Source organism: Lissotriton helveticus, chromosome 11 (genome assembly GCF_964261635.1).
Source record: "Lissotriton helveticus chromosome 11, aLisHel1.1, whole genome shotgun sequence".
Classification (NCBI taxonomy): domain Eukaryota; kingdom Metazoa; phylum Chordata; class Amphibia; order Caudata; family Salamandridae; genus Lissotriton; species Lissotriton helveticus.
Window position 1 is genome coordinate 164,445,818 of NC_136072.1, and position 25,218 is coordinate 164,471,035.

Below are 25,218 nucleotides of genomic sequence, written 5' to 3' on the forward strand. Positions count from 1 at the left end.
ATTCGCAACCTATGCAAAATCAACTCACGAGCATCAGTGAAAACTATTGGCAAGAACCTCAGCCCTGATTTAGACATGTTCCTAGATTGCCCTTTTTGTAAAAAAAACGAAAAGTATCAAAGCTGGATCTACCTCAATTGTTTCCCTGATAACCTCAAGCCAGGTATTTCTGATAACCCAACACTCCAGCAGGCACTCCTGTGTCTTCTTTCCCTTCCTCAGGCTCCTCTTCCTTCTCGAATGAGGTACTTGTTTCTCAATACAATCAGAGAAGCCTGGGGTGGGATGAGATTCTCATCAGATCTACCCACTCAGCAAAAGCTTGAAATTGATGTAATTTCCCAGAATAAACTGAGGCCCCGAAGCAACTTAAGACAGAACCAAGTGCTCCTAGCCATAGTGTTTATTTGAAATTGTAAGTTAAGTCTATAAAACAATATTATTTTGCATGGTCAACAAAGACTAGTTTTCAGTCCAAGATAATAAAGGTCCATGATAGATCAATTGGATTTTTAGGAGAAATGAACAAGCACTTTCAGAGGTTTGAGTTCTGAATGATGAAGTCATCCACCATTGAACGGTCTCCACGGTATTAGAGAGAATTGTGATGGCCACGGGAAAAGAGATCTTGACTGCTACCTGTGCATCATCAGCATATTGAGGATAAAGGATCCCAGAACTGTTAAGGATAACCCCGATGGGGTTCCATATATAGACTGAGTAAAGCAGACAGTATGGAGCCGTGAGAAATTCCTTGTTGGAGACGGACTCCGCTAATAAATAGTGACAGATTTGAATCAATTGAAATCGAGTGACAGGTTTGAGATAAACCAGGTTAGTTGTCATTATGGTCAAAGGGAAGCAAGAATTAAGGTTGGTTTGTTTGGAATAGGCCACATGCACTTTCCCGCTGGCTTTGTGGCAGAGACCAAGCTACTTGGGTTTAACAAAGGCTACTTTCATTGAAACCGTTTAGCTGTGTGGACTAGACAGTGGGGCTTTGTTCAACAGGGCCTTCTCTAACCCTAAGAGTCAAAAGAATTGACTCAAGCTTTGCTACTGCATGAAAGTAATTACACGAACCGAGCTCGTGTGGCTATACCCCATCGAGGTAAGTTGGCCTCGTACGGCTTTGGCAAGCACTGCACTATTGAAAATTAACACTATCTCTTGTTTTATGACATCTTGGTTTATCTTTTAGGGGACACAGGTGAATAAATCAGACACTAAAAAGGTACACTTTGGGATACAAGACTAAATAAACTGGCCACACAAATGATCATGCCTGAGCAGTGCACTGTTTGAGCAGTTGGAAATAGAATGCCCCCATAAATTATTTGGGTGACCAAAGTTTATCAATACATTGGAAGAAAAAATGGGATTGATCTTCTATGAAATCTATGACCATGTTTGTGGTGATTAGGTGACAGACTTCTGCCCCTTCTGTGGTGTGAGCTTGTCTTCCTTCAAACCTTCTGCGGCATCGCAGACTCCATGTGCTATTCAGCGCTCTCTATTTTTGTTGCACTCATGGGGCTCCTCTGTGTCAGTTCCATCTCCTAAATAATTCTTATACACATAGATGATGTCCATGAACACAGAATTATACCTACACATAAAACCATAAAATTCAGTTCGAATCCCTATTTACCAGCGCTAACTTTCTAAATATAAAAATAGGGCAGCAGTCCTGATGTGTGTGTGTGGGTACAAAATCAATGGAAATTACAATGTTGGAGATTCCTAAAGAAAGATAGTCCAGATACAGAGCGGACATTTCTAAGCGATTTCTAACTTTACTATTTGTTAGACCTGCCATCCTTTTTAAAAAAAAACTTTATTTACCGTTTTACAACATTGTACAACAAATGATACATGTGTGCTCACTGTCAGATCCATGAAATTAAAACCGATAAACATTCATATATAGGTATAAGGCCAAGTCTCTACATCATATACAACCGTATTTCACGAGGCTTTGCACCTCTTTACGCAATGGTTGTTACTTCAAACCCCTCTCCTCCTCCCCACCTGCACGAAACGTTGATCCCTCAAAAGATATTAATTAACGTTGAGTTAATAATTAAAATCAAAATGGACTGTCGCATCACTTGTGGCAACGTTATCAACTTGTCACCCTACTCCAGTTGGGAGTCTACCCTGTTCCAATGGCGCCCCAGTAACTTAGTTACATAATTTCTGAGTGGTCCCCAAATATCTTTGGGGCGTGAGATGCGTGGTATGGTGCTGGCATACATTTAGCTATTTGTGCTACAATATTATTATTATTGATTATTATTGAGTTTTATATCGCGCGTGGTTACCCTTGGGCATCCCAGCGCTCATCCAGAGAACACACCATAACAGCGACAACTCGTTAGGCAGGGAAGAGGTAGGTCTTTAAGAGTTTGCGAAATCGTAGAGTGCCAGTTTCGGAGCGCAGGGCAAGCGGAAGGGAATTCCACAAAACAGCCACATTAACGGAAAATCTTCTACCGCCAGTCCTGGCCTTTCTTACTCTCGCGACTTGCAGGAGATGTTGGTGGTCTGAGCGAAGGGCACGGGGGGCCTTATAAGATTGAACCATACCCCGAAGGATAGGTGGCCCTTTCCCCTGCAAGATTTTGTGGGCCATACAGAGTGCCTTAAACTTCATCCTCTCTCTGACAGGGAGCCAGTGAAGCGCCTTCAGCGCTGGACGGGCTGATTGCCGCCTGGGAAGGTCCGTCAAGAGCCTGGCAGCAGCGTTTTGTACTTGCTGCAATTTATTTTAAGTTGATTCTGGCGCCCCCAGAAACAGCGCATTGCTGTAATCCAGCCGAGAAATGATGAGCCCCTGAATTAATAACCTCCTATTGGCCATCGGGAGGAGGGGTAAGCCTCTGGCCAAACTGGTCAACCATTTTTTCACAGTCGGCACAGCCCTCCGGCCTCAGTGTATGGTTATTTCCCTTTTCGCCAATAGCAAACCTATTGCAATAAATTTCCGCATACCTTTAGGGAAATTGAAAACATATCCCAATAAGGCCACTTCAGGGGTGGGGGTGAGGTCAAGATCTACCCTACACTACACTGAAGATTAAATTCAATTCCACAAGCAGTTGAAAATTTGGTTTTTCAATGTGCCTTTCAGTTTGGTTTTGGTTGTTGTATCTTCTGCCTGCTTATTCAGTGCCAGAACGCAACTTGGGGCAGCTGTTTGCACTATACAAATTCCCACATTCATTCATACATTCAATGGTTCACCGCTTACCTTGCCAGTGATCTCCAGCTTGTCTAGATGGGAATTTTAAGATCCAAAGCTCTAACTGGCTAAGATAGAATTTTTCTGAATTGCCATTGACACCAAATGATCACAGTCTGAAGCTTGACTAATCAACAATAGCTTCACCTTAAAAGCTGGTGGACATTCAATTGGATTGACCCTTGCCACAAACATCTTTTTCAAAGATCGCATTGTTAGAACCAAAACATCATGGTATCCGCTCTCCTTCCTGACTGAAAATTGTGAAACCCTCCTTACTTGGACATCTATCATGTTGTTGTGTGTCGATTTAGATTCTGTATGAATTTCCCGATTTATGCCCTTATATAGGTACAAATCACATTGCCCTTATTTAGGCATAGAAATCCAGCCCTTATTTAGGCATTGCTCATGCCAACCAAATACAGGCATGGCCACCTACATCCGTTCATCTACGTCACAACGAGTTCTTGGAAAACCAGATCCTTAAGCCTTTAGGACTTCCCCTTGGTTGGATATTGATTTCTCCAAGAACTCATTTATTATGCATGAACATCTATTCCTTAGGGGTTCATTCATGACGTTCTTATGCCCGATTTTTACGTCAATACTGGCATTCCTAAACACCTTCAATGTATAAATATGCCTTTACTTGCCATGGCAAACCACAGTTCGGTCCACGGTTTGACTGCCTACTTGCACGACGCGGCTCGCCACGGCAAGTTCAGAAGGAAGTCAAGTCCCCAACTGACGCACTGACCAGACGCTGCCATTCTCCTCGCAAAGAATCCAGCTCCAGTGTTTCTGACTCCCCTTGCATAGAGATCGAGACCCGGGAAAGAGATTCCAACCTAATTATGGAGCAGACTAGAACCTAGAGGGACTCTTGGCAGCTATAACTAAACCAGACTATAACTAAACAGCACCTACCTTTTCCATCATACTACACTTAGGTTAGGTACACTGGGTTAGGATTATTTTAAAAGCATCAGGAGAGTATTTTAGCCTGTGTTATTTATGTATGTATTTTTATGAATGTATGTCATAGCTACAAACCATGCTATTACAGTATTATTTTATCTTACTGAAAACGCTGTACGCATTATACTTCGCATTCTGTCTTACGATTGTAGCAGTTCATATCTCTTGCATGAGAAATAAGACTTCAATAAACACTTTTTATTGAAACGCCTGTCTCCCTATTTCTGTGAAACCTCTGTAGAAACGAAGCATGTATGATTGACTAAGTGAAACGGTTGTCTATTGTTTCCACGATTCTGAGATTGTTCTGACTCTAAGGGAAACAAAGTTGTCATGTTTATGCGGTTGTCAGAAACTAATCCCTTCTTGTACATTCGAGAAAGTTTCTAGTGACCTCCGATTTAGCTGGCACACACAAGTAATTAAGTTTAATGTACTCGATAGAGACATACTGACCTCAGTCCTATGTCAAAACTATAGTGTATATTATTCCAATGCGCAGAGCCTATCAAGGATATGGGAACTACACTACAATGTCACCCAGTGTTTTGTACAACGATTCCCAGTATGGGTGTAGTTTTGTGCAGTTCCATGCGAGGTGAGCAAAGTCTGCCTGTGGTGAGCCGCATTTAAGGCAAAGATGTGGTCTGCTCGGATCTATCTTGTGAGACTTCGCAGGGGTGAAGTATAGTGTAAACATTTTAAATGGATTAGTTTGTGAAGGCAGTTCAGTGATATGTCTTTAGTTGTTGCACAGCACTTTTCCCATTGAACATCCAGAATCGGATGCCCTAGATCTACCTCCCAGGTCTGGCGGACCCCGATGTCATTAATAGGTATGTTAGCGAAGCAAGCTTGATATAATTTTGATATGAGGTGAACCCCGTCCGAGCACTCTATGATCGTGGTGAGTGGAGAGAAGGATTCAGGTTCAAGTGGAAAGGTGGGGAGTAGCGCCCGTAAAGCAGAACATATCCTGCCCAGTACAAATCTGTCCATGAAGGAGGGCATTGCAAATCTTCCCTCCTCTGTTACAGAAAATGTGGCTTCCAGGAAATAAGTCCCCGAATTTGCCAATGTCAAAGTTACCAAGTGTGCGTTGTATAAGTCTCTCTCTCTTGTTATCGGAAGCCAGCGCGTATTTGGGAGCGGGAGAGCAGAGGTAAACAAGATAGGGGCACCCATGATGCGACAAACCTTGTCCCAGGTCCAACTTGTTGTGGAAACTGTTTGGATGTTTTTGGGGTCCCTAGCACTACAAATCTGCCTTGGGACGTAAATATGGTATTCTAGCATCTGGGTGGAACCAGGCGTACGCATAACTGCACTGGGCCACTAAGTAATAAAGTTAGAGATCTGGGACCCCAAACCCTCCCCGATCATATGGGAGAGTCGAGATTTGCCACTGTACCCGGGGTAGTTTACCTCCCCATGTCAATTTAATCAAAAGCGTACGTAATGATACAAAAAATGATTAGGAAGGGGGATAGGAATGTTGTTAAAAAGATATAACAATTTCAGGAGCACAATCATCTTAATCAGAGCTACCCTGCCCGCCAGGGAAAGAGGGAGTCGCAGCCATTTCTCAATCTGGAATTCAAGTGTGTGCATGGCCTGGCCATAGTTCAGTCTGATTATTTGATCAGTGTCCAGATGAATGTGGATACCTAGATATTTAGTGGAATCTGTGCACCATTCCGTGGGGAATTCACATTCCCATCTTGTAGTGCTGGGGGTTGGAGGGAATATGACCGATTTGCTCCACTTTATTCCTAGTCCGGAATGTTGTCCAAACCAGAGTATTTCCCGTATTAGGGAGTTTAAATTGATTTGGGGCGCTCATACATACAAAACTCATCATCTGCATATAAAGAGACCAGGAGGGGACCGGTCTTGAATTGGAGCCCGGGTTGTAAGTGTTTTCTTGGAAGTGACGAACTAAAGGGTCCATGGCAAGGATAAATAAAAGGGGTCACAGAGAGCAACCCTCCCAGGTACCACGACACAAAGAAAATGGGTGGGAAAGCGTACGGTTCAAACATAGCCACGCAGTGGGGCTGCTATAGAGCAGTTCCGTCAGTGCTACAAAGCTGTTGGGCATGCCCATCCTGCGCATTATGGACACGAAGAAGGGCCACTCCAAGGAGTCAAAAGCAGTTTCTGCGTCAAGTAAAATAGCAGCGGCTGGGACTTCTGGGTTTATTCGGTGTAAGACCGAGAATAATGTCCTGAGATTTAATGAGGTGAATCGATGTGGTACAAAGCCTGATTGTGCCGGGGCAATGATGGAGTCCATGAGCAGAGAAAGGCAAAGGTATATCATTTTGGCCAGGATTTTATAATCTAAGTTTAGTAGGGATAATGGTCTATACGAGCCTCTTGAGGGGTCTTTGCCGGGTTTTGGGAATAAGACAATGACAGCTTCTCGCAATGTGTGTGGAAGTATTTTCGCTTCCAGGGCCTCAGCGTATACCTCTAGGAGCTTAGGTACCAATAAGTGCTTGTAGGTTTTATAAAAATCTCCAGTAAAGCCATCCAGGCTGGGAGCCATGGATCCATTTTAGGGCATGTATTGCACTTATGATTTCCTCCTCTGAAAAAGTTTCAGCTAAAACTTCTTGGATATTTTTCTCCAGATATACCAGCACGATTTCAGACAGATAGTTTTCTTGTGCAGTTGGATCTTGTGCTGCTCTAGAGGTATATAGGGTGGTGTAGTACTCTATGAATTCCTCACGGATCTCAGTGGGGTCCATAAGAGCGTCGTCAGAAGCAGACCGCAACTCCGTGATGTATGTCTTACTATAATTGGGTTTAAGTATTTGAGCTAGCAATCGGCCTGGTCTCTCTCCTTCTCCATATCGGCGGGTTGTCGCGTATTTGCTAAGGAATAGGAACTCCTATTCTGCCGATTCCCTACACTCAGTGAGGAGCGCAATCCGTCTCTTATTAATGTCAAGACCTGCCAAATTGTGACTATGGATTGGTGTTCCCATGATTGGCTTGTTTGACTTACTACTAAGTCCCTAGTACAGTGCAATGTGTGTGCCCAGTCCCTGTAAATCAACTGCTGCTAGTGGGCCTGCAGCACTGATTGTGTCACCCACCAGGCACCCTTTCAAAGGGGTCTCAGACCTGCCACTGCAGCATCTGCGTGCAGCCTCTACTGCAATGTCGCCCTGGCAAGGGCATCTACTTGAAAGGCCCTCACCTTCACTTTTATTACATGTGAATCACCCCTAAGGTAGGCCCAAGGTACCCATGTGGGCAGGGTGCAGTGTAAGTAAAAGGTAGGACATGTACTGATGTGTGTTCTGATAGTGAAATACAGTGTATTTCTTTTTAAAGGACATAGCATAACAATGCAGTAACAGTCGACGCCTGCTCTCATAAGCCAGGTACCTCTCTAATCACTCGTTAACTGCATCACGGACTGATCTTGTACAGAGCTTGGCCTGCACAATACACCACATACATGCATGCATGTAGGTAACAAAGTGGTACTGATCTGTGAAAGACAATCTGACAAAATTGGTGGAAGCATTGGCCTAGGAAAGGTAAAGCCATCTGCCAAAAATAGTCCAGACAAGGCTACGGAGAATGCAATACGAGGACGGGAGCCCTCACTGTATGCAAGTTCTCAGTAGTGACTACAAGATCTGCGCGAGATCCAGGAGAGCATACAACACATTCACAACAAACCTTGTCCATTAAAAGGCGCCTTCTATTGGCTGAAGCTTTTGATTGAGAGTTTCTTTGATTACCAAGAGTTCCCATGTTCTTGATTCAGACCAGTGGAAGCATCCTTGGCACCATCTTTAGCACCGTCCACCTGGTCACTTTGTTTCTCTTCACTGCGCTCTAAGGGAGTAGAAAAATGGTTTATTCGCCCTTCCCCCAAACTTAACGTGAACACTTCGGTTTAGCCTAGCCTGAGACGTAGGTTATGGATAAGTACCTTGGGAGAATTCGTCTGTTTTTTTTAATTAAAAATGTTGGTCTTTCAATTTGATTTATATTACAGCAACATTCTACCATTGAGGTTTATGGCAATGGTTCTTCAACAGCTTTTGAACCACATGCTAAATATTTTTCATTTTTTAGGCATCAAGTTAAAACATTTTTTGCTCTAAGGTGGGGTTGACCATATACTATTTTATTTCATAATGATATTGTTGTTTAATGTGTTATTACATTCCCCCCGCGCACATCCCTGAAGATGAGCCAATGTAAAGGGGAGCTAATGTATGCCCTTAGGCAGAAGAATGGTTTACCCATGTAACCCACCTGTGTGGAAGCTCAGTCACAGGTCACAAGACTTTGGCCTCTCTCTGCCATAGTTTGCCACGTTGATACTCTTCAGCAGGCCTAATGTGTAAAGCAATCAGAATGTTTACTAAGCTACCACTTATTCTTGTAGTCCAGCACTCATACCCCATGCAGAAAAGTACAGTAAAGGATGCAGCAAAGTACAGTAAAGGATACAGCAACATCGAGAGCAGCAGAGCCCAGGAAAATTAGGAACCAAGGCGTTGCTCTGATGAAGTACTCAGCCTTTCGGTCGTGGGCCATAATAGCAGCCGCATACAGAAGGCTGGCCATCACTGAACAGAAGTTGGCCCAAAGCTGCATCCCTGGAAAGGTCTTTCCTTTGCACTGTTAAACAAAAACAAAACAATTACACATTTGCAAATGCCTTTGTAGTCGTTTGGTGATGGATAGGGACAGCAACAATACATCAGCAAAGGACGCCTGGTTGTGATCTGGGGAAGATTCTGTATTTTTCCCACTCTAAGCTCTGGTCATTCTCTACTCTTCTTGCTAATTGAGGCTGGCAGAAAGATTATCTGGGGACATTTTCTGGATTGTTTGATGGTATCAACACAAAGACTGTGCGCCCTTGAAGAGTGACAATAGGCTATTGTATCTAGTTGAGGGTGGCCACCTCACTCAATGTCATTATATACCTGGGCTTGCCCCCAAATCCCACCATAAAAGCGAAAAACTTGGGTGTGGTATTGGACAGTGCTCTGTCCATGAAATCACATGTCTCCATTGTCTGTGGCAGAGGCTTTGCATTATTGAAAATGCTCCGACGAGTCTTCCCCTGGATTCCGACTGAGTGTAGGAAGACCCTGGTCCAGTCGCTGCTGATGAGCAGACTGGACTACGGCAACTCTCTGTTTGTTGGAATGGCAGACTATCTCTTCTCTAAACTGCAGATAGTGCAAAATGCCGCGGCAAAGGCTGTATGCAATAAGAAGAGATATGATTCGGCAAAAAGTTGCATGCGAGAGCTACATTGGCTCCCAATGCGACAAAGAGCTAACTTCAAACTACTGTGTATCACACACAAGGTACTTTACAATATAGGTCCTACCATTCTACACAATAAAGTCAAATTCCATAGACCATCAAGGAACCTTCGTTCCAGAACTTTAGGAAGAGCAAACACTACCCGCGTGAAGACTGTCAGGATGGGAGAGCGGGCTTTCTCTCATCTAGCTGCAACCAAATGGAATGAACTACCTCCCAGTCTCAGACTGACAGACTGTCTCCTATCATTTAGGAAACAATTAAAGACACTACTCTTCCCTAAACTAGAGTAATCAGTAATCAGTGCGGTTATCGTACCTCTCAGCACCAAACCTCAGCGCCGTGATATCCTACCCAGGATGATTGTTAGCGCTTTATAAATAAATTAAATACAAATACAAATACAAATGTTTCCAGACCCACCCATTAGGCTTACAAATCACTGCCACCACTAGAACACCTGAAGTAAACCAAGGATAAACCACCCAGAACGGATTATGTTATCACATGAAAGCCCATGACTGGAAAAACGGTCTGTGACGACAGTGACATGACCACTATACCAGTAATTAACCTCAGCTTTACACAATGCAAACTTTACTTCCTGGTTAAAACTGGTCCATGGTAGATAGAGCTATGGCTGGGCAATTCCCAAAATCTCTGATATGTCCCTTCTCGTTGTAGGAATGCAAGAGGCACGACACATACACCTTCAACCATGTGTGCTATACCGGTGTTTTGGTAAGCTTTCAGGGGGCTCCAGCTGCAGATACCATAGATGCCCTTAAGCAACCTGCATCTTTAACATACATGAAAGCTATTGTTGACATGCAAGAGTGCAGTATCTTACGCCCCATGGAAAGAGGGTGGTTAAAGGAGGAGTCAAAATGAACAACAGACAAATAGGTTTATGGGTGCAGGAGAGCCTTACAGGTGGCCATTTGACATATTATGCATCTTTATATTTTGATTGCAAATATCTTCACTCTGTTGCTATTTTCTAGGGGTGGGTGGTAAACTTCACTCCTCTGGCAGAGTTCACAGTCCTGCATTCTCCACGCTTTGACTGGAGTTCTGGGGAACCTCCACCAACCACCGCGTGGTGGAGTTTTTCTGACGTGCGGCTCACCAATGTTACGTTGGCAAGCATGAGTGAGAAATTGTGATGCAATTTCTCAACGTGGGTCATTGCGACAGGTTACTACTATTCGGGTTGAGAAAGCTGCCTCTCGAGTACAATATCTACTCAAGCGGCAGAAAGAAGCAGCCCCTTCTGGTGCACCACATTGTGGCTTTTGCGCTAATTTAACAGTGTGGAACAAGCTCTTGGCACTAAAAATTATCACAACGCTGCTTGGAGAACTCTGCAGATTCTCACAGAGCTTTCATGGTACTCCGGGGAATTCCGCAGAGAGAAACTCAGCGAGTTCCACCCACCTCTACTATTTTCATGGTTTTACTGTGGTTGATAACATCAGCATTGCAGCTAACTCAACTACAAATATGTACGGTAGTATGTGTATTTACCCGAGTTTGGGTTAGGACTTGATGTTGCAAACGTATTAGCTGAAGAATCGCCCATCCAGTGTAATTGTGTAATGGCTGATAACTTAGCAACTGATACCACCAGTGATGGTGGTGGAATCTGCACGCTTGGGTGGAATACATTGTAAGAATAGACTCTAATCATAAATCAGGAATTACAACCAGCTAACTAGTACAAGAAAGCCATTAGTAATGTATTTATTCATTCAACAGTTTTATATAGTCCTGCTTTGCCATGGGGTATTAGAGCGCTTTACAAGAAACTAGCAAAGTTTACAAATAAGGAAGACAGCACCAGCAAGAAACAAGAGTGACATTAGACCACCGTGGAGCAGTAATGCACTTAACACAAGATTGTGGATTAGACATTGCGTTCAGTGGGAGGCGGGAACATTCACGTAAGATTTTAGTTGTTTCCTGAGCAACAGAATAGTGTGGGTGCAGAAGGTAGTTTAGACAAAAGGTAGTTCCAGGGGGAGATTGAACCAGTGGAGAATAAGTCATTTAATACTTGGGGGTTCATACATTTTGGTGTTTCAGAGAGTAGAGAAATTCTGCTTTGGAGGCTTCTGTGGCCACCTGGGATGGTGAGAAGGTCTCTTACTTGCTATAAAGATGAACCATTGTTGATTGGTCTTCATTCCACAACGCCACAAAACTAGTCAGATGCAGTTTGGTTGCACAACATGCAAGGGAGATTAAAAAATTGAAGGTCAATGGACACCATTGGAGGCCTTCAAATGGCTTAAGTATGGAGTGGTTCTCCAGGGCAGATGTACCCGCATGGATATCAGTTAAGGGTAGTGGCTGCTCCTGAGTTCTTGCCCTTTAGTAAGACTGATATTGGCCTTGCTATTAGAGTATATGGGTACATCGAGCTAGTGGCAGGAACAGAGCGTAACCAGGAGTTCAGAGCCCAGTAAGTTTCTATGAAGTTCACTCCTTGCCCTACTGGTGGTGCCGAGAAGCTGTGGCCTGAACTCACCCAATGAGCGCGAGCCATAATACCAAACCACGTTATGTAACAAAAGACATATTTTAGATCACTGGATTTACCAAAAGCAAACTATTCTCATCAGTATGCATCTCAAAAGTTTCAAATAAAATACTATTATTGCACCTACTATCCCACACTTACCACTTTTGTAAGCAAAGGACCTCTGGACGTCCACGAAATGATCACGGCTACCATGCCCAGCGTGAACCCTATGATCTCAGTGCTTTCCTGCAAAAAACCCAACACAATCAATACAGGATAGCCAAGCAGATGCCGCCGAGCTGAGTTAAAAGCCAAGTGCATCTTAATATCTAACATCTGCATTCAGTGGAATAAAAAAAAAAGACATTTCTAGCAATCATGAACAATTCTCTTTCATTGTTGGCATCCTGCACCTCAGCCAGCCTAGGTTTGTACGAGCTTATATAGTCAGCTCTTTAGGTCACTTCTACAGATAACCAATCCACCTTTATATAGCTCTGTACATTAAATCCACCACCAAAATATATGCATATTTACAAAATATCTTCTACAGTTGAAAGCAATTACAGCATTTACTGGATTCTTTGAAATAAAACCTGAAAAAAATCATGTTTTCTTGGCAGTGCAAATAAAGCAGCCTAATTTATAAAGGAAAGCAGACCCAGCAAAAATAAAAGAGGCTCAAAAGGATGAAGACTTCCCTATAACCTAGGTAGTAGTCAAAGATTAGTAAACAAGCACTGGCAAAGGCAAGACGTTATGCCCTGGAAGCTGGTCTGATGGTTATTTTTAGTGTCCGACTACAGGCAGCCTGGGTGGCTGTTGCCAGAGGCAAATGAGTTCCATACGGTACAGAGACCCGTTTTTCCCAAAGATGCATACATCACTTGCTATTAGGTCCGCAGTGAAGGGACTTGGCAATTTTCATCTTCATGAACATCACATGCATGCAATTGTGCTGCAATTATTTAGATTGCTGACATTCCCAGCATGCCAGCCGGGCCCCCATTGGCATGTTAAAGCTGGATTTTTCTATTGCAAGCATATCCCCCAAAAAAGAAAGACGAACATATGCTATCACTTAAACGAGCCAGCCATGTGTTCGCAATAACAATAATATATATATATATATATATATATATATATATATATATATATTTAATTTAAAAAAAAAATCTTGCTGAAATGTAATACTACGGATACTACCTACCAGTCAGGTGTACTTAAAAGAGGTAGAACAACCCTTTTTTAGTTTTAATGCGTATCGGCAAATATATGGCTCTTATTGGCACGAAGAAAATGTATTATTGGCTTCGAATTATACGGATGTGGAGGCACAATTTAAACACACAAGAATGAATATACAAAAATGAGCATTGAATAAGCCGAAAGGTCTGGGTTTAATATGTTAACACAAGATAACCGTATTTGTGGCTGGCTGTCTTAGATCATTAAAGTCAAACCTATTAGCAATGGCAACCGCACACAGTTGCATAGATCCGCCTACAAAATACACAACAATAGGCATACTTGTCATGTTTCGCGGTGTTTAACGTTCTCGGGCTGTCGAGAGGAGCAATGAAACTACAGTTCCCGGCATGCCTCGCGTACGTCGCGTACTACGCTGGGTGCGCGCGCATGCCAGGAAATAAAGGAGTGAATCCGACGGCGGTGAAACGCCGATAATTCCGTGGTTACAGGGACGTGTTCTGGAGCTCAGGAACCTGGGTGGTAAACCGACTTGTTTTTCCAAGTCCAACTTAACCGTGAGTAGGCTGGCAGGAGGCGGTGTGAGGCGTTGGTTCTATCGATCCCAACAGCACACCGGCCGGCTGTAACAGAGAAAGGAAACTTCACTCGGCTCAGTATATCTCGAAGTTTCATAACCTTGTTTGTTGGTCCTGAACCGTGTTTGGCATTTAAGGGTTTTGGAGCTACAGAGACCTTGCGTACCTTCATTGCCAAGCACAAAATCGAAGTGTATATATTAGGATTTATATATATATTGGTTCACATGCGATGGGACTCACTTGAAACTTATCACTGAGCCTCGCTACTAATTTACCCCGAAGGAGTAAAACATTGATTCCTTCAGAAGTAAGGCACATTTAAGGAATTCTGAAAAGTAGTGTGACGGCAACACTAAATTCCATTCCAAAGGAGCTTTTTCTTTGTTATTCTCGGGGAGGTCCCGCATGAAGCAGAATTTATTGTTCTCTTATTTCATTTCTACAGGAGACAGGAGGGGTCTTGAGAGAGGGAATTGTGGTTTACCCATACAAGTTGATATGATGCAATATTCATGGTATGTGTAGGGTACCTTCTGATCTACAACCGTAATTACTGTTCCCATTCACCAGTATACATTGAACAGTGTATGTTTTGTCTTTTCAGCTGGGTACAGTTCCTCTTACCTCTTCCACATCATTGTCTCCACTAGGATTAGAGCCTTGTGTATTTTCCTTTACAGGTATTACTCATACACAGTGGGGTGGTATTTGTTAATTGGAGTTCAAAGTAGAATACACTATATAGAGTGAGGGAGATAGGGTGTTCTAATCTCTTGTTATTTGTCATTACAGATCTCCCTCCCTGCTGTCCCCTTCCTTTCCCGCGCCCCGCTGAATTATCTTGATTGTTCGTGTCATTGCATATTGAGCACTGAGGTAGTTCGGTAGGGTCGGGTATTGGACTCTCAACACAGCCCCGAGGAAGCCTAAAGCCTAACCTGACAATACTAACAAAGACATCCACAGATTCACACCCATGAAGCCGGAAAGCATACCAAGGCACACATACTTGCACACACTACTCATTTAGAGCACACACACACGTAAGGTTACGCCACAGCGACACTTAAGACTGAAATTCGAGGGCGTGTTATGTTTGACTGTTAAACAGTTAAAACAGACTGTTTTATAGAAGCCTACGGTTTCTTTCCTCAGGCTCTGAAATCGTCAACTGAAGGAAGTTCTAGAAATGACCACTAGATGGAAGCATTTACTTAGTTCAATTCCTGTGTAATCAGACCTCCGGCTTAGGGGATATACCATGCACTTTTAGAAACTAAGGGACAAATGTACAAAGCATTTTTGCGGTCGTAAACAGTCTATCCGGCCAATTCACACCGCATAAAATGCATTTACATATGGGCAAGACACAAATTGTGATTAGGTAGCACGTTACCGAATCACAGTTTGCGTTTGCAATTCGGTATTTGGAAGGGCGTATGTAGGATGTTCTTTCCAAATACCAAATCTTGATGGGATGTATGAATAGTTTGCGACCGAAATACGCTTGCAAAACATTTATATTTTACGGACTCTTTGAAGGAGGAGGTAACTTATTGACAAACCCGTCTGCACCCCCTCCGCGGCCGACCGGGGCTAGGGGCACGTCCTCCCTGCCCAAAGCATTACTTACTCTTCCTCCCAACTTCACAGTTTACAAGGTCCGTGGTCCCTACATGCTTCCATACACTCACGCATTTCCCTGTTTGATCTGTCCCCTGCTTCTCCCTGCTTTTGTTCATCTTCCTCCTTTACTTCCCCTCCGCCTCCTAAGGAGGACGCCAATCCAGTTCCAGCCAGGTCTCTTAAGGCTTATTATTTAAACACCCGGTCGGCAGTGGCTCATTCACATGAACTATCGGTGTTGTTGGATCCCCACGCACCTGATCTTCTCTTTCTAACTGAGACTTGGTTCAGTGATGACTCCTTGCCTGCCTTATTAGCCTCCCTTCCTGCTCCTTATTATGCTTTTCGTGCTGATCGTTCATCTGGCAGAACTGGGGGCGGCGTTGCAGTTATTGCCCGGTCTGACTTCCCATTCCAATTGCTTCTCTTGTCAGACATTGCTACTACTGAGCACCTTGTCATCCGCACTACCTCCATTTCCCCCCCTCTCACTTGTGTCCTCATCTATCGTCCTCCCCAGTCACCTGTACGTTTTCTTTCTGACTTTCAGGAGGTGCTGGCCACCCTCACGGTTAATAACTCTTCCGTTTTACTGCTGGGTGACTTCAATTTCTGGCCCTCTGACCCAGCAGAGTGTTCATCCTCGAGAGAGTTTTCAGACACACTCCAATCTCTTAACTTTGTTTCTCACGTTCATTCCTCAACTCACGTCAAGGGGCATATCTTGGATCAGATTTGGTCCTTAAACTACCCAGTAGACTCCTTGTCCATTTCACCTTGCACCTGGTCTGATCACCATTTAATATCTTTTTTTCTCCCCATAAGTTCTACTACCAGGCTCCCTCTTCATAAAAATGTCTGGGTCCGCTCGTGGAGCAGAGTGGATCCGGATAATTTATCTGCCCTCTTAGTTGATTCCTACCCCACCTTACAAGGCCTTTCCACTCTGGCTCAGGCTAATGCCATTGATCAGTGGCTCTCTTCAGCTAGTGAGTCCATTGCTCCGCTAAAGCGGTTGACCTCTAAGCGGGAGAAGGATGCCAATCTGTGGTTTACCGACGACCTTAAAACCATCAAACTAGAGGTACGCCGTGCTGAGCGGGCCTGGAGGAGAAATTATTGTCCCATTCTTAGAGCTGATTTCATCGCTCTCTTGGCTCAATATAAGAAAGCTATTCTGGCCGCTAAAACGGCCTATTTCTCCTCTAAGATCCTCACAGCCGAGAACCAATCGAGGGAAATTTTCTCGATTGTCCCCAACTTGGCATTTTCGGACCGGACATCCCTTAAGCCCTCCCCTTCCCAGGACCTCTGTGATTCCTTGAACAGTTTCTTCATCAATAAGATTGCCGCCATCAAAGCCAATATTCCCTTACCCTCCCCTACTTTTGTGGACCCTCAGTGTCCTCCACCCCAAGGACAACTTAATGCCTTCCCACTTCTGACCAAGGAATCCCTTTCTTCATTAATTCCCCTCATCAAGTCTGGTTCCCCTCTGGACTCTTGTCCCGCTCACATCCTCCGTCACATTTACTCAACTTGTTCTGATCCCCCTCTTCACTTTCTCAATAGTTCCCTCTCCCAGGGGGTTGTGGCCAACCCAATGAAAACAGCTATCATTCTACCCATCTTAAAGAAGCCTGGCGCGGACCCCTCGGTCCCCGCCAATTATCGCCCCATCTCTCTCCTACCATTTTTGGCTAAGGTGCTCGAGCGTCATGTCACCAAGTCTCTGAGCGCCTTTGTGGAGGAGCATGGGGTTCTGGCTTCTCGCCAGGCTGGCTTTCGCCCTGCACACTCAACGGAGTCCGTAGTGCTTTCGGTCCTTGACAACCTCAGGGAGGGAATGGACACCAGTCGATCCCAGGCTTTGGTCCTCCTTGATCTCTCAGCCGCCTTTGACACGGTTGATCACACCATCTTGCTTTCCCGTGTCAGGGCGGCAGGGATCGGGGGCACGGCCCTGGTGTGGTTGTCCTCCTTCCTGAGGGACCGCACCCAGGCGGTCCGCCTGGGTGACTTTTCTGCGGACTTCCGGAAGGTTCAGTGCGGGGTCCCCCAAGGTTCCTCCCTTTCACCTCTTTTGTTCAACCTTTACATTGCTCCCCTTATTTTTGCTTTACAACAAATGGAGGTCGCCGTATATAACTATGCGGATGACCTCCAACTTGTTTTCAACCTCTCTTCTTCTTCTTCTGCTTCTATTCTTAATTTTCAGTCCATTATGATTTTCATCCGGGACTGGATGGACTTTAACCACCCGAAACTCAACCCAGATAAGACCGAGTTGGTGTTGACAGGTGGTGCCTCCAGTCCCTGGTCTTCACTTTTTTGGCCCCCTTCCCTAGGTTCTCCCCCGGTCCCTTCTACCTCAGTGAAAACCTTAGGCATCAAACTTAATTCTCACCTCACCCTTCACTCCCAGGTTAGCTCCGTGGTTTCTTCTTCTTTTCTTTCACTACGCACCATCCGCAAGGTATCTCGTTTCTTTTCCTTTGAAGCCTTGAAGCTGATCATCCTTGCTATGGTCATCTCCCGCCTGGATTACGGCAACGCCCTATATGCTGGCATACCTGCATATAGTCTTAGGCGGCTGCAGTTGATCCAAAACCAGGCGGCACGGTTGGTGTTCAAACTCCCTAAATCTTGTCACGTTACAACCCTCCTTAAATCCCTACACTGGCTTCCTGTCCGTGAACATGTCCAGTTCAAGCTTGCTTCCATCACCTTCCAGGCTCGACTGGGCACGGCCCCTGCCTTCATCGCTTCAGAGATTGTTCCATATCTTCCAACTAGGGAGCTACGATCCTCATCTCAATCCCTGTTATCAGTCCCCCGGTTCCGCAGGAAAAAATGGGGGGGGGGTCGAAGTTTGCGACCCTTGCCCCAGTCTTATGGAACTCTTTGCCCTTTGAGCTCAGATCCCTAACGCCTTACCCCCAGTTCCGAAAGAAACTCAAAGCTCACCTATTCACCAAATCCTTTAGTTAGATTTTTTGTTACGTTGTTCCTCCCCTGCCATTCCCACTCTGGAGAACTGCATGTCACAGCGCCATGAAACCGCTGGTGAAAGCGCGCTTAACAAATACTTTTAAACTCAAACTCAAACTCAAACGGGAAGGGGTACCCAGGTGACCCTTTCCCCTTTGAGAATGGAAAACAAATATTTTTTTTCAGAGCAAGCAGTGGGCCTATGGAGTGATCTTGTGGATCACTGCCTAGTCTTAAAAAAAATAAACTGCAAAGTTACATTTTTTTTTAAACGCATCCCGTTTTCCTTTAAGGCAAACAGGCTGAATAAAAAAAAAAAAAAAAAGATTGCTATAATAAAAAGCAGTTTCAGACATGTTTGTCTGCTGACCTCAGCAGGCCACCATCTCTCTGATGGCTGTGATTCCAAATGGGTTACAAATTACGACTTACCTCATTAACATGCAGTGAAATGAAATGAAATCCAGCATTTGTAAAGCGTGAACAATTACCCGAGGGTGTCAAGGCACCGGGGGTCATCGGGAAGATTTAGCTAGCTATTGCCCAGAGTCACATGGTGCTGGGCTTACCTGCTGCCAGTGCCGGGGATCGAACCGTGAACCCCAGTGGTCCGGAGTCAGGTGCCCTGGCCGTTGTGCCACCCCTCTTCACAGTGGCGGCTGGCATCTACGGGGAGGAGAGAGGACAGGCGTGCCCGAGTGTGCACAAATAAAATAGAAAAAATTAAACATTTACCGAGACTAACCAGACGTCTTCCACTCCTTTCTGCATTTTCAGCCCAGCCACCGGGAAACTCCCTTGACCAATCCTGGTCAAAGGCGTACCAATCGTACCATGAGAGCAGCACCCTGATTGAAGGGAGAGGCCTCACTCGGCGCTCCATAGTGCTCTGGAGGCCTGCAATTGCTCTAACCCAGTTGTCTTAATACAGCTGGGTTAGAGATGTTTAAAGTGTGCATGTGTGGCTGGCCATCGCAAGACGGCTGGCTAAAAAGACGTGCGCACTTTAAATAGCGCATAGACAACCCACCTTCCTCCCTGCTGCTGTCACTGAGCAGTGGCCCCACTCCGTCCTGACACTCGGTTCGGATGGGGGTGATGAAATATAAAATGGTAATGGATTACCATTTTATTTTTTACCTCTGGGGCTTTAGGAGTATTTTAAGTAGGGCGACACTCCAGGCCGGACTGGGAACTGAAACCGGCCCTGGCAAACTGCTCAGCCTGCCCCCCTTTTCGGGAGGGGGGTGGTGCAGCTGAGCTGTTTGCGAGGGCCGGTTTCGTCCTAACCCCCGGTAACAAAAACAGTCCCCCAGGGGCCCAAAACCGGCGCCCACCCTGGCAGCCCACTTGGTAAACGCCTGGTGCCGGCAACTGCCAGTCCGGCCCTGGCGACACTCCTCCGCTCCAACGGAGGAGCCGCCCCACTTAATAAGCACGAGGTAGGTCAATCTGCTCTCCGTTTCATACATTAGGAATACTGATATCCTAACTGCGATTTGAAGAGAATCGCAATTAGGAAATTGGTATTCCTGATGTTAGTTCATCTGGCCCAAAATGCCTTTACATAATAGCAACACCTTCTTCACACAGACCCTGAAGTCCATTGAGACATAACACGTGTATAGACGCAGCCATATTTATAACTGCATAAATGCCATGGGACCAATTCAGGCGGGAGACTCCAGATTTTTTAAGCCACGAATGCCTTAATTTTAGCAGCCTCCTGCCTGAAATTACCTCTGCTTCAATGGGGAAAATGCATTCCCCCGATTTTGTTTTCAAAATCTCCCAGTTACCTTTTTTTTTAAATGTTGGCATGCATTATTACACACAATTCATGCAAGCATAAAGCACTTCTCTACTTATCACAACATAAGAAAAAATGTCGATGTTGCTTCCTGCCTGTTGAAGTGCAGGATGCAAGACCCAGCTAAGGGAAAGCGACACAGTACAATCTGTGTGGTTCTCAGTGTAGGATTGCACAAAATCATACTACTCTTGAACTGGAAGTCATAATTGATTCAGTCTGCCCTCCACGTTTCAGGGCCAAGAGCAAAGGAGTTTACCATCCTTAAGGGCGTTGGGATACTTCCCTCCTTGTTTTCTATCGATTTTTTACTATATAGATAATCAAAAATAGCCAGTTATTCACCATTTGGGCAAAAATAAAGAACACCTGGAGACTGCAATGGGACTTTCGGTGTCAGCTGCGTTAAGTAAAATAAAATGTTTTTAAAAGTGTGTTGTGTTCTTGCATGCAGATGAAAGCATGTTTGAAAAAGTGTGTAGTGTAGGTGTAAGCATGTATGCCTGTGTGTGTGAGCATCTGTGTTTGAGTGAAAGTGGGTGAGTGAGAGTGACAGGTAGTAAGAATGAGAGACAATGTGTGAAACTGAGTGAGAATGAGTACAAATGAGTGAGAAAGAGCGATTGTGAGAACTCATCAGTAAGTGACAGTGAGTTAGAATAAGTGAGAATGGATGAGTGCAATTGAGTTTCAGGGAGAGAGTATAAAAGAGTAAGAGAATAGAAGTGTGAAAGAGAATGAGTCAAAGTGAAAGAGAATAAGTGAGTGAGGGTTGCAGTGAGTGAGAAAGTATGAGTGAGGGAGAGCAAATAAGTGAGAATAAGTGAGTAACAGTGAGCAAAACAGTGAAAATAAATCAGGGTAAGTGAAGGTTGCCACTGTGTAGATATGGTCAGGTCAATATTTCCATAGGAAAGGTTATTTGTTTTGCATTTACCTCTCACGTGGTTTAATGAAAGCAAAAAGGTTGATCTACCTCAGCTCCTTACTGGAAAGTTTGTAGGTGATACATCAAGTGTGAGCCCAAAACAAATTGGGCTCTCAAATGTCGATACCCTTAGGAAATTTAGGGAAGCGTTACAGAAAAGAAAAGTTTGTATATATAAAAATGCCTTTTCAATGGAAACTCCGACCTGACCATAGCTATTACTGCAGATGTGTGTGTTCTAGTTCGAACCTTGTTTCCAGAGGAAGAACGTTTTTTGTATTGCCAATAACGTTGGCACCATTTTACGAATCCTCACAAAGTTTTCAGAAATAATGCAATGCTCACTTCAGCTGCTGTCTTGAAAATTTTGTAGTGATCGGCCAAGCTGGGGCTGAGAAAAATGAGTGGTGGCAAAACGCATTTTCCCCATGCAAATTCCCATAGGGATTTTGGACATGACTACAGCCCGAACTGCTGAACAGAATTACACCAAATTTGGCAGAAACGTAGCAGGAGGTTCAGAAAGAGACCTTTTTGAAAACTGTTCTAAATGCGTTCAGTAGTTTTTAAGATATTATAAGAAATCCATATTAAGATGTATAGGGACGCAGAGCCTCCGAGGATCCAACAGTCTCCGTGCTCAAATCTGATTGACTGCCAACACTACAACCAGGAAGTGTTGGCAGCCATCTTGGGACTCTGACCCAGCCGAGTCCCACAAAAAATGATTTTTAAAAAAGAGAAAGAAAAGGGGCAGCTTAGTAATACCCTGAACCTCTAACTGTGGTCGTGGGGTCCCGGATAGACTGACAGGGCCAAAAAGCACTTAAAAAAACTTTTTTCAACAGGAATGTTACCAGGAATGTTACAGAGCCATGTGCACGACTGGGCCAGGTCCCAGGAGCATGCAAACTTTTTAAAATTTTTTAAAGGAGGAGGGAGAGCACAGGGTCACCCTCCTTGGGCTTAATTATGTCCTGGGGACCACCACCTCCCTGGGTCTTAATTTTAATAGTGCAGGGGTGCTCAGAACCCCTGAGCCCCGGGGACCACCACCTTCCCAGAGATAAGGTAAAAATGGATCGAGGGGGGCACACTGACACACCCCGAGCCCCAGGGACCACTACCTTACCGGGGCTAAATACAAAGAAATGGCGGGGCCTTGCGGACCTAACGTGCCCCGGGACCCAGCACCTACCTGGGGCAGCCATGCATACAAGAGGGGGCACCCGTCTCCTCTCCTGGACCCATACATGGCTCTGGAGACTGCCCCCCCCCAAGGCCAGGTCCTGTAATGTAATGGGGTGCCCACCCCGGGACATAGCGGTTTCCTTTGCCAGCAGTCGGGAGCTGTGAATGTGCTTTCTCCCACTGGAAGCAGTGGTTTAATCTCTTTCCCTGCCTGCAGACAGAGAAAGAGGTGCAACAATTGCTCCTGCCTTTCCAGCAGCTCCCTATGTGCAGCAGCAATGTTGGCTCCCGCATATGATGGGGAGCCAGTTGGGACCACAGGGGCCTCAGGCTCCCCCACGGGGTTGGTAAACAAAACTGAAAAATGCAAAATAAAGGTCCGCAACGAGCAGAAAGAGGCAAAATAAAGGTCAGAAAGAGGCAAAATAAGGGTGAGAAACAACCAGATAGGAGGCAGAATAAAGGTCAGAAGGGAGCAAAAAGAGACAGAATAGAGATCAGAAACCAAAAGAAAGTGGCAGAATAAAGGTCAGAAATGAGCAGAAAGAGGAAAAATGAAGGTCAGGAGTGAGCGAAAAGAGGCAAAATAACTGGCAGAATGAGCAGAAAGAGGCACAATAGAGGGCAGGACCTAGGAGAGAAGAGGCAGAAAAAAAAGCAGAAAATGAGCAGAGGAGGCACAAAACCAAACGCAACAGAGGGTAGCGGACTGCAGGCAAGCTTGACAGGAGGACTGCCACAGGAAAAACTGATACTTTTTTTTACCATGCACTCACTGACAGGACCACACATACACTTATGCAATCATTCACAGGCCCAATAACATGCTCACGCACCCAGTCATAGACCCACTGTGGGACTCACGCACCCACTCAGACACTCATGCATCCACTCACAAATCCATTCAAGCACTTATTTACCCACTCGCAGACCACCTGAGAGACTCACATACACACACTCACAGACCCACTCAGACTTACTCACACACCCTCTCACACACTAATGCATCCACTCACAGACCCACTGAGACACTTATGCACTCACTCACAGGTCCACTCACACACTCATTCAGACACTCATGTTCTCATTCACAAACCCACAGACCCACTCAGAGCCTGCACCCACTGACTGACTGTTAGATTTGGGGGTCTCTAGTTGGCAGAGGTAGGTACCTTTGACAAATAGGGACCCTTGCATCTAGTCAAGGTAAGGGGGTACACTCCTAAAATAACCCCTGCTCACCCCCTCGGTAGCTTGGCACGAGCAGACAGGCTTATCTCAGAGGCAGTGTGTAAAGCATTTGTGAACACATACAGTAACCCAGTGACAACACTACAGATGGACACCACACAACTTGTAGTGTAAAAATAAGTAGTTTTATATAGACTTATCACATGACCGTAAACGGCAAAATGATCCACATTACTGTTATCAAAAACAGCGATCTTCTTAGGAATACTTGAATCAAAGTACTTTACGAGCCGGTAGCCTCCTCCGGCTAAGGCGATGTTAACACAACAGAGTCTTGCAATTCCAGCTGACCGCATCGATACGGGTCAGCACAGTGGGACAGGCTCGATCACAGTACCTTTACTCGTTGCGGCAAGCACGGGTGTGTGAGCCGGATGTGGCAACCGTTGCGGTTGTGTTGTGCGATGGAAGCGGTGCAGGGCACGGTGTCCTCTCGATGCGGTGCAGGCAGCGGCTCAGTGACGTCGTCTATACAGCGTCGTTGAGACCAAGGCCGTGCGTTGCAGGGTGAGACGTTGCTCGATTCAGTGCTGGCAGATTGCGTTGCAGCGGCGGTGCCGGTTGGTGGGAGTTGACGTCGGTCCGACCAGTTCGGTTTCAGTGAAGTGAGGCGGTGCGTAGTGCAGTGCCCACAGGTCATGGTGCAAGCAGCAGCTCGTTGGTGGCGGCACTGAACATCACAGTCGGTGGGACCAGGGGTGCGTTGCAAGATGCGGGCATTGCTCTTGGCGGTGCCGTCAAGACTCAGAGCTGGTCGTCTGGGTCGGTCACAGCTCCATTTTCTCTGTAGTGACTGAAAAAGCGTTTCCAGTAGCGATGCACAGAGGCCGGTAAAGTCTACTGGTCCTGAGACTTCGGTCAGGGGGCAAGCTTTCTCTCAAGCCCTTGAAGATCCCTTCCTCTCTCCTCTCTTTGGCAGCAAGGCAACCACTGCAGGCCAATCCCTCACGCTTAGGGACAGTCTCTCCTCAGTCTCTCTGGTTCCTCTCCTCAGAAGAGGTTTCTTCTTGTTTCCCAATGGAAGCCGATCTTGATCCCTTCTGATCTCGGCAACTCTGAGCTAAAGTTCTGGGGTTTGGGTCCCCCTTTTTATTCACAGTTTCTCTTTGTTCTTTGAAGGCAGAGATGCCTTTGCCTAGCCCAAACCAGTTTTGGTCAGTCGTGGAGCACTTTGTTGACAGGACTCCTTCTTTCCTCACAGTGAAGGCAGGGTCGTCAGACGCACCACAGGAGGTGGAGCCCGCATTGTGGAGGGGAGACACAGCCCTATTCAGGTCCCAGGTGCAACTCCTCCCACCCACCTGCATGCAGATCTTTCTATTCATCCCTGTGCTGACTCACCTTGTCTCCTGGAATCCCCCGGCCCCTGTCACTCAAACTCCAGACAAGGAATACACAACCTAGCAGAGGCAGGCTTGGATGGTTAGAGAAGAAAATACCGACTTTCTAAAAGTGGTATTTTCAAACGCAGAATGTTAAAACCGACGTCACTAAAAAATGTATTTTATCATTCTGAGTTCAGGCATACTAAACTTGAATCTCTACCTGGTTCCCCGAGTCAGTTAG

General features: G+C 45.3%; 1 protein-coding gene across 2 annotated transcripts in view; it reads right to left on the reverse strand.

The window, feature by feature from the left end:
• Positions 1–25,218, reverse strand: part of TMEM44 (transmembrane protein 44) — a 193,534-nt gene that overhangs the window by 51,452 nt on the left and 116,864 nt on the right. For both annotated transcript variants that reach the window (XM_078666270.1, XM_078666271.1), the window contains exons 5-6: positions 12,225–12,311; positions 8,711–8,881 (exon numbers count right to left, since the gene is read on the reverse strand). In XM_078666270.1, the coding sequence (XP_078522396.1) occupies positions 8,711–8,881; positions 12,225–12,311 (258 nt within the window). The remainder of the gene's footprint in view (positions 1–8,710; positions 8,882–12,224; positions 12,312–25,218) is intronic.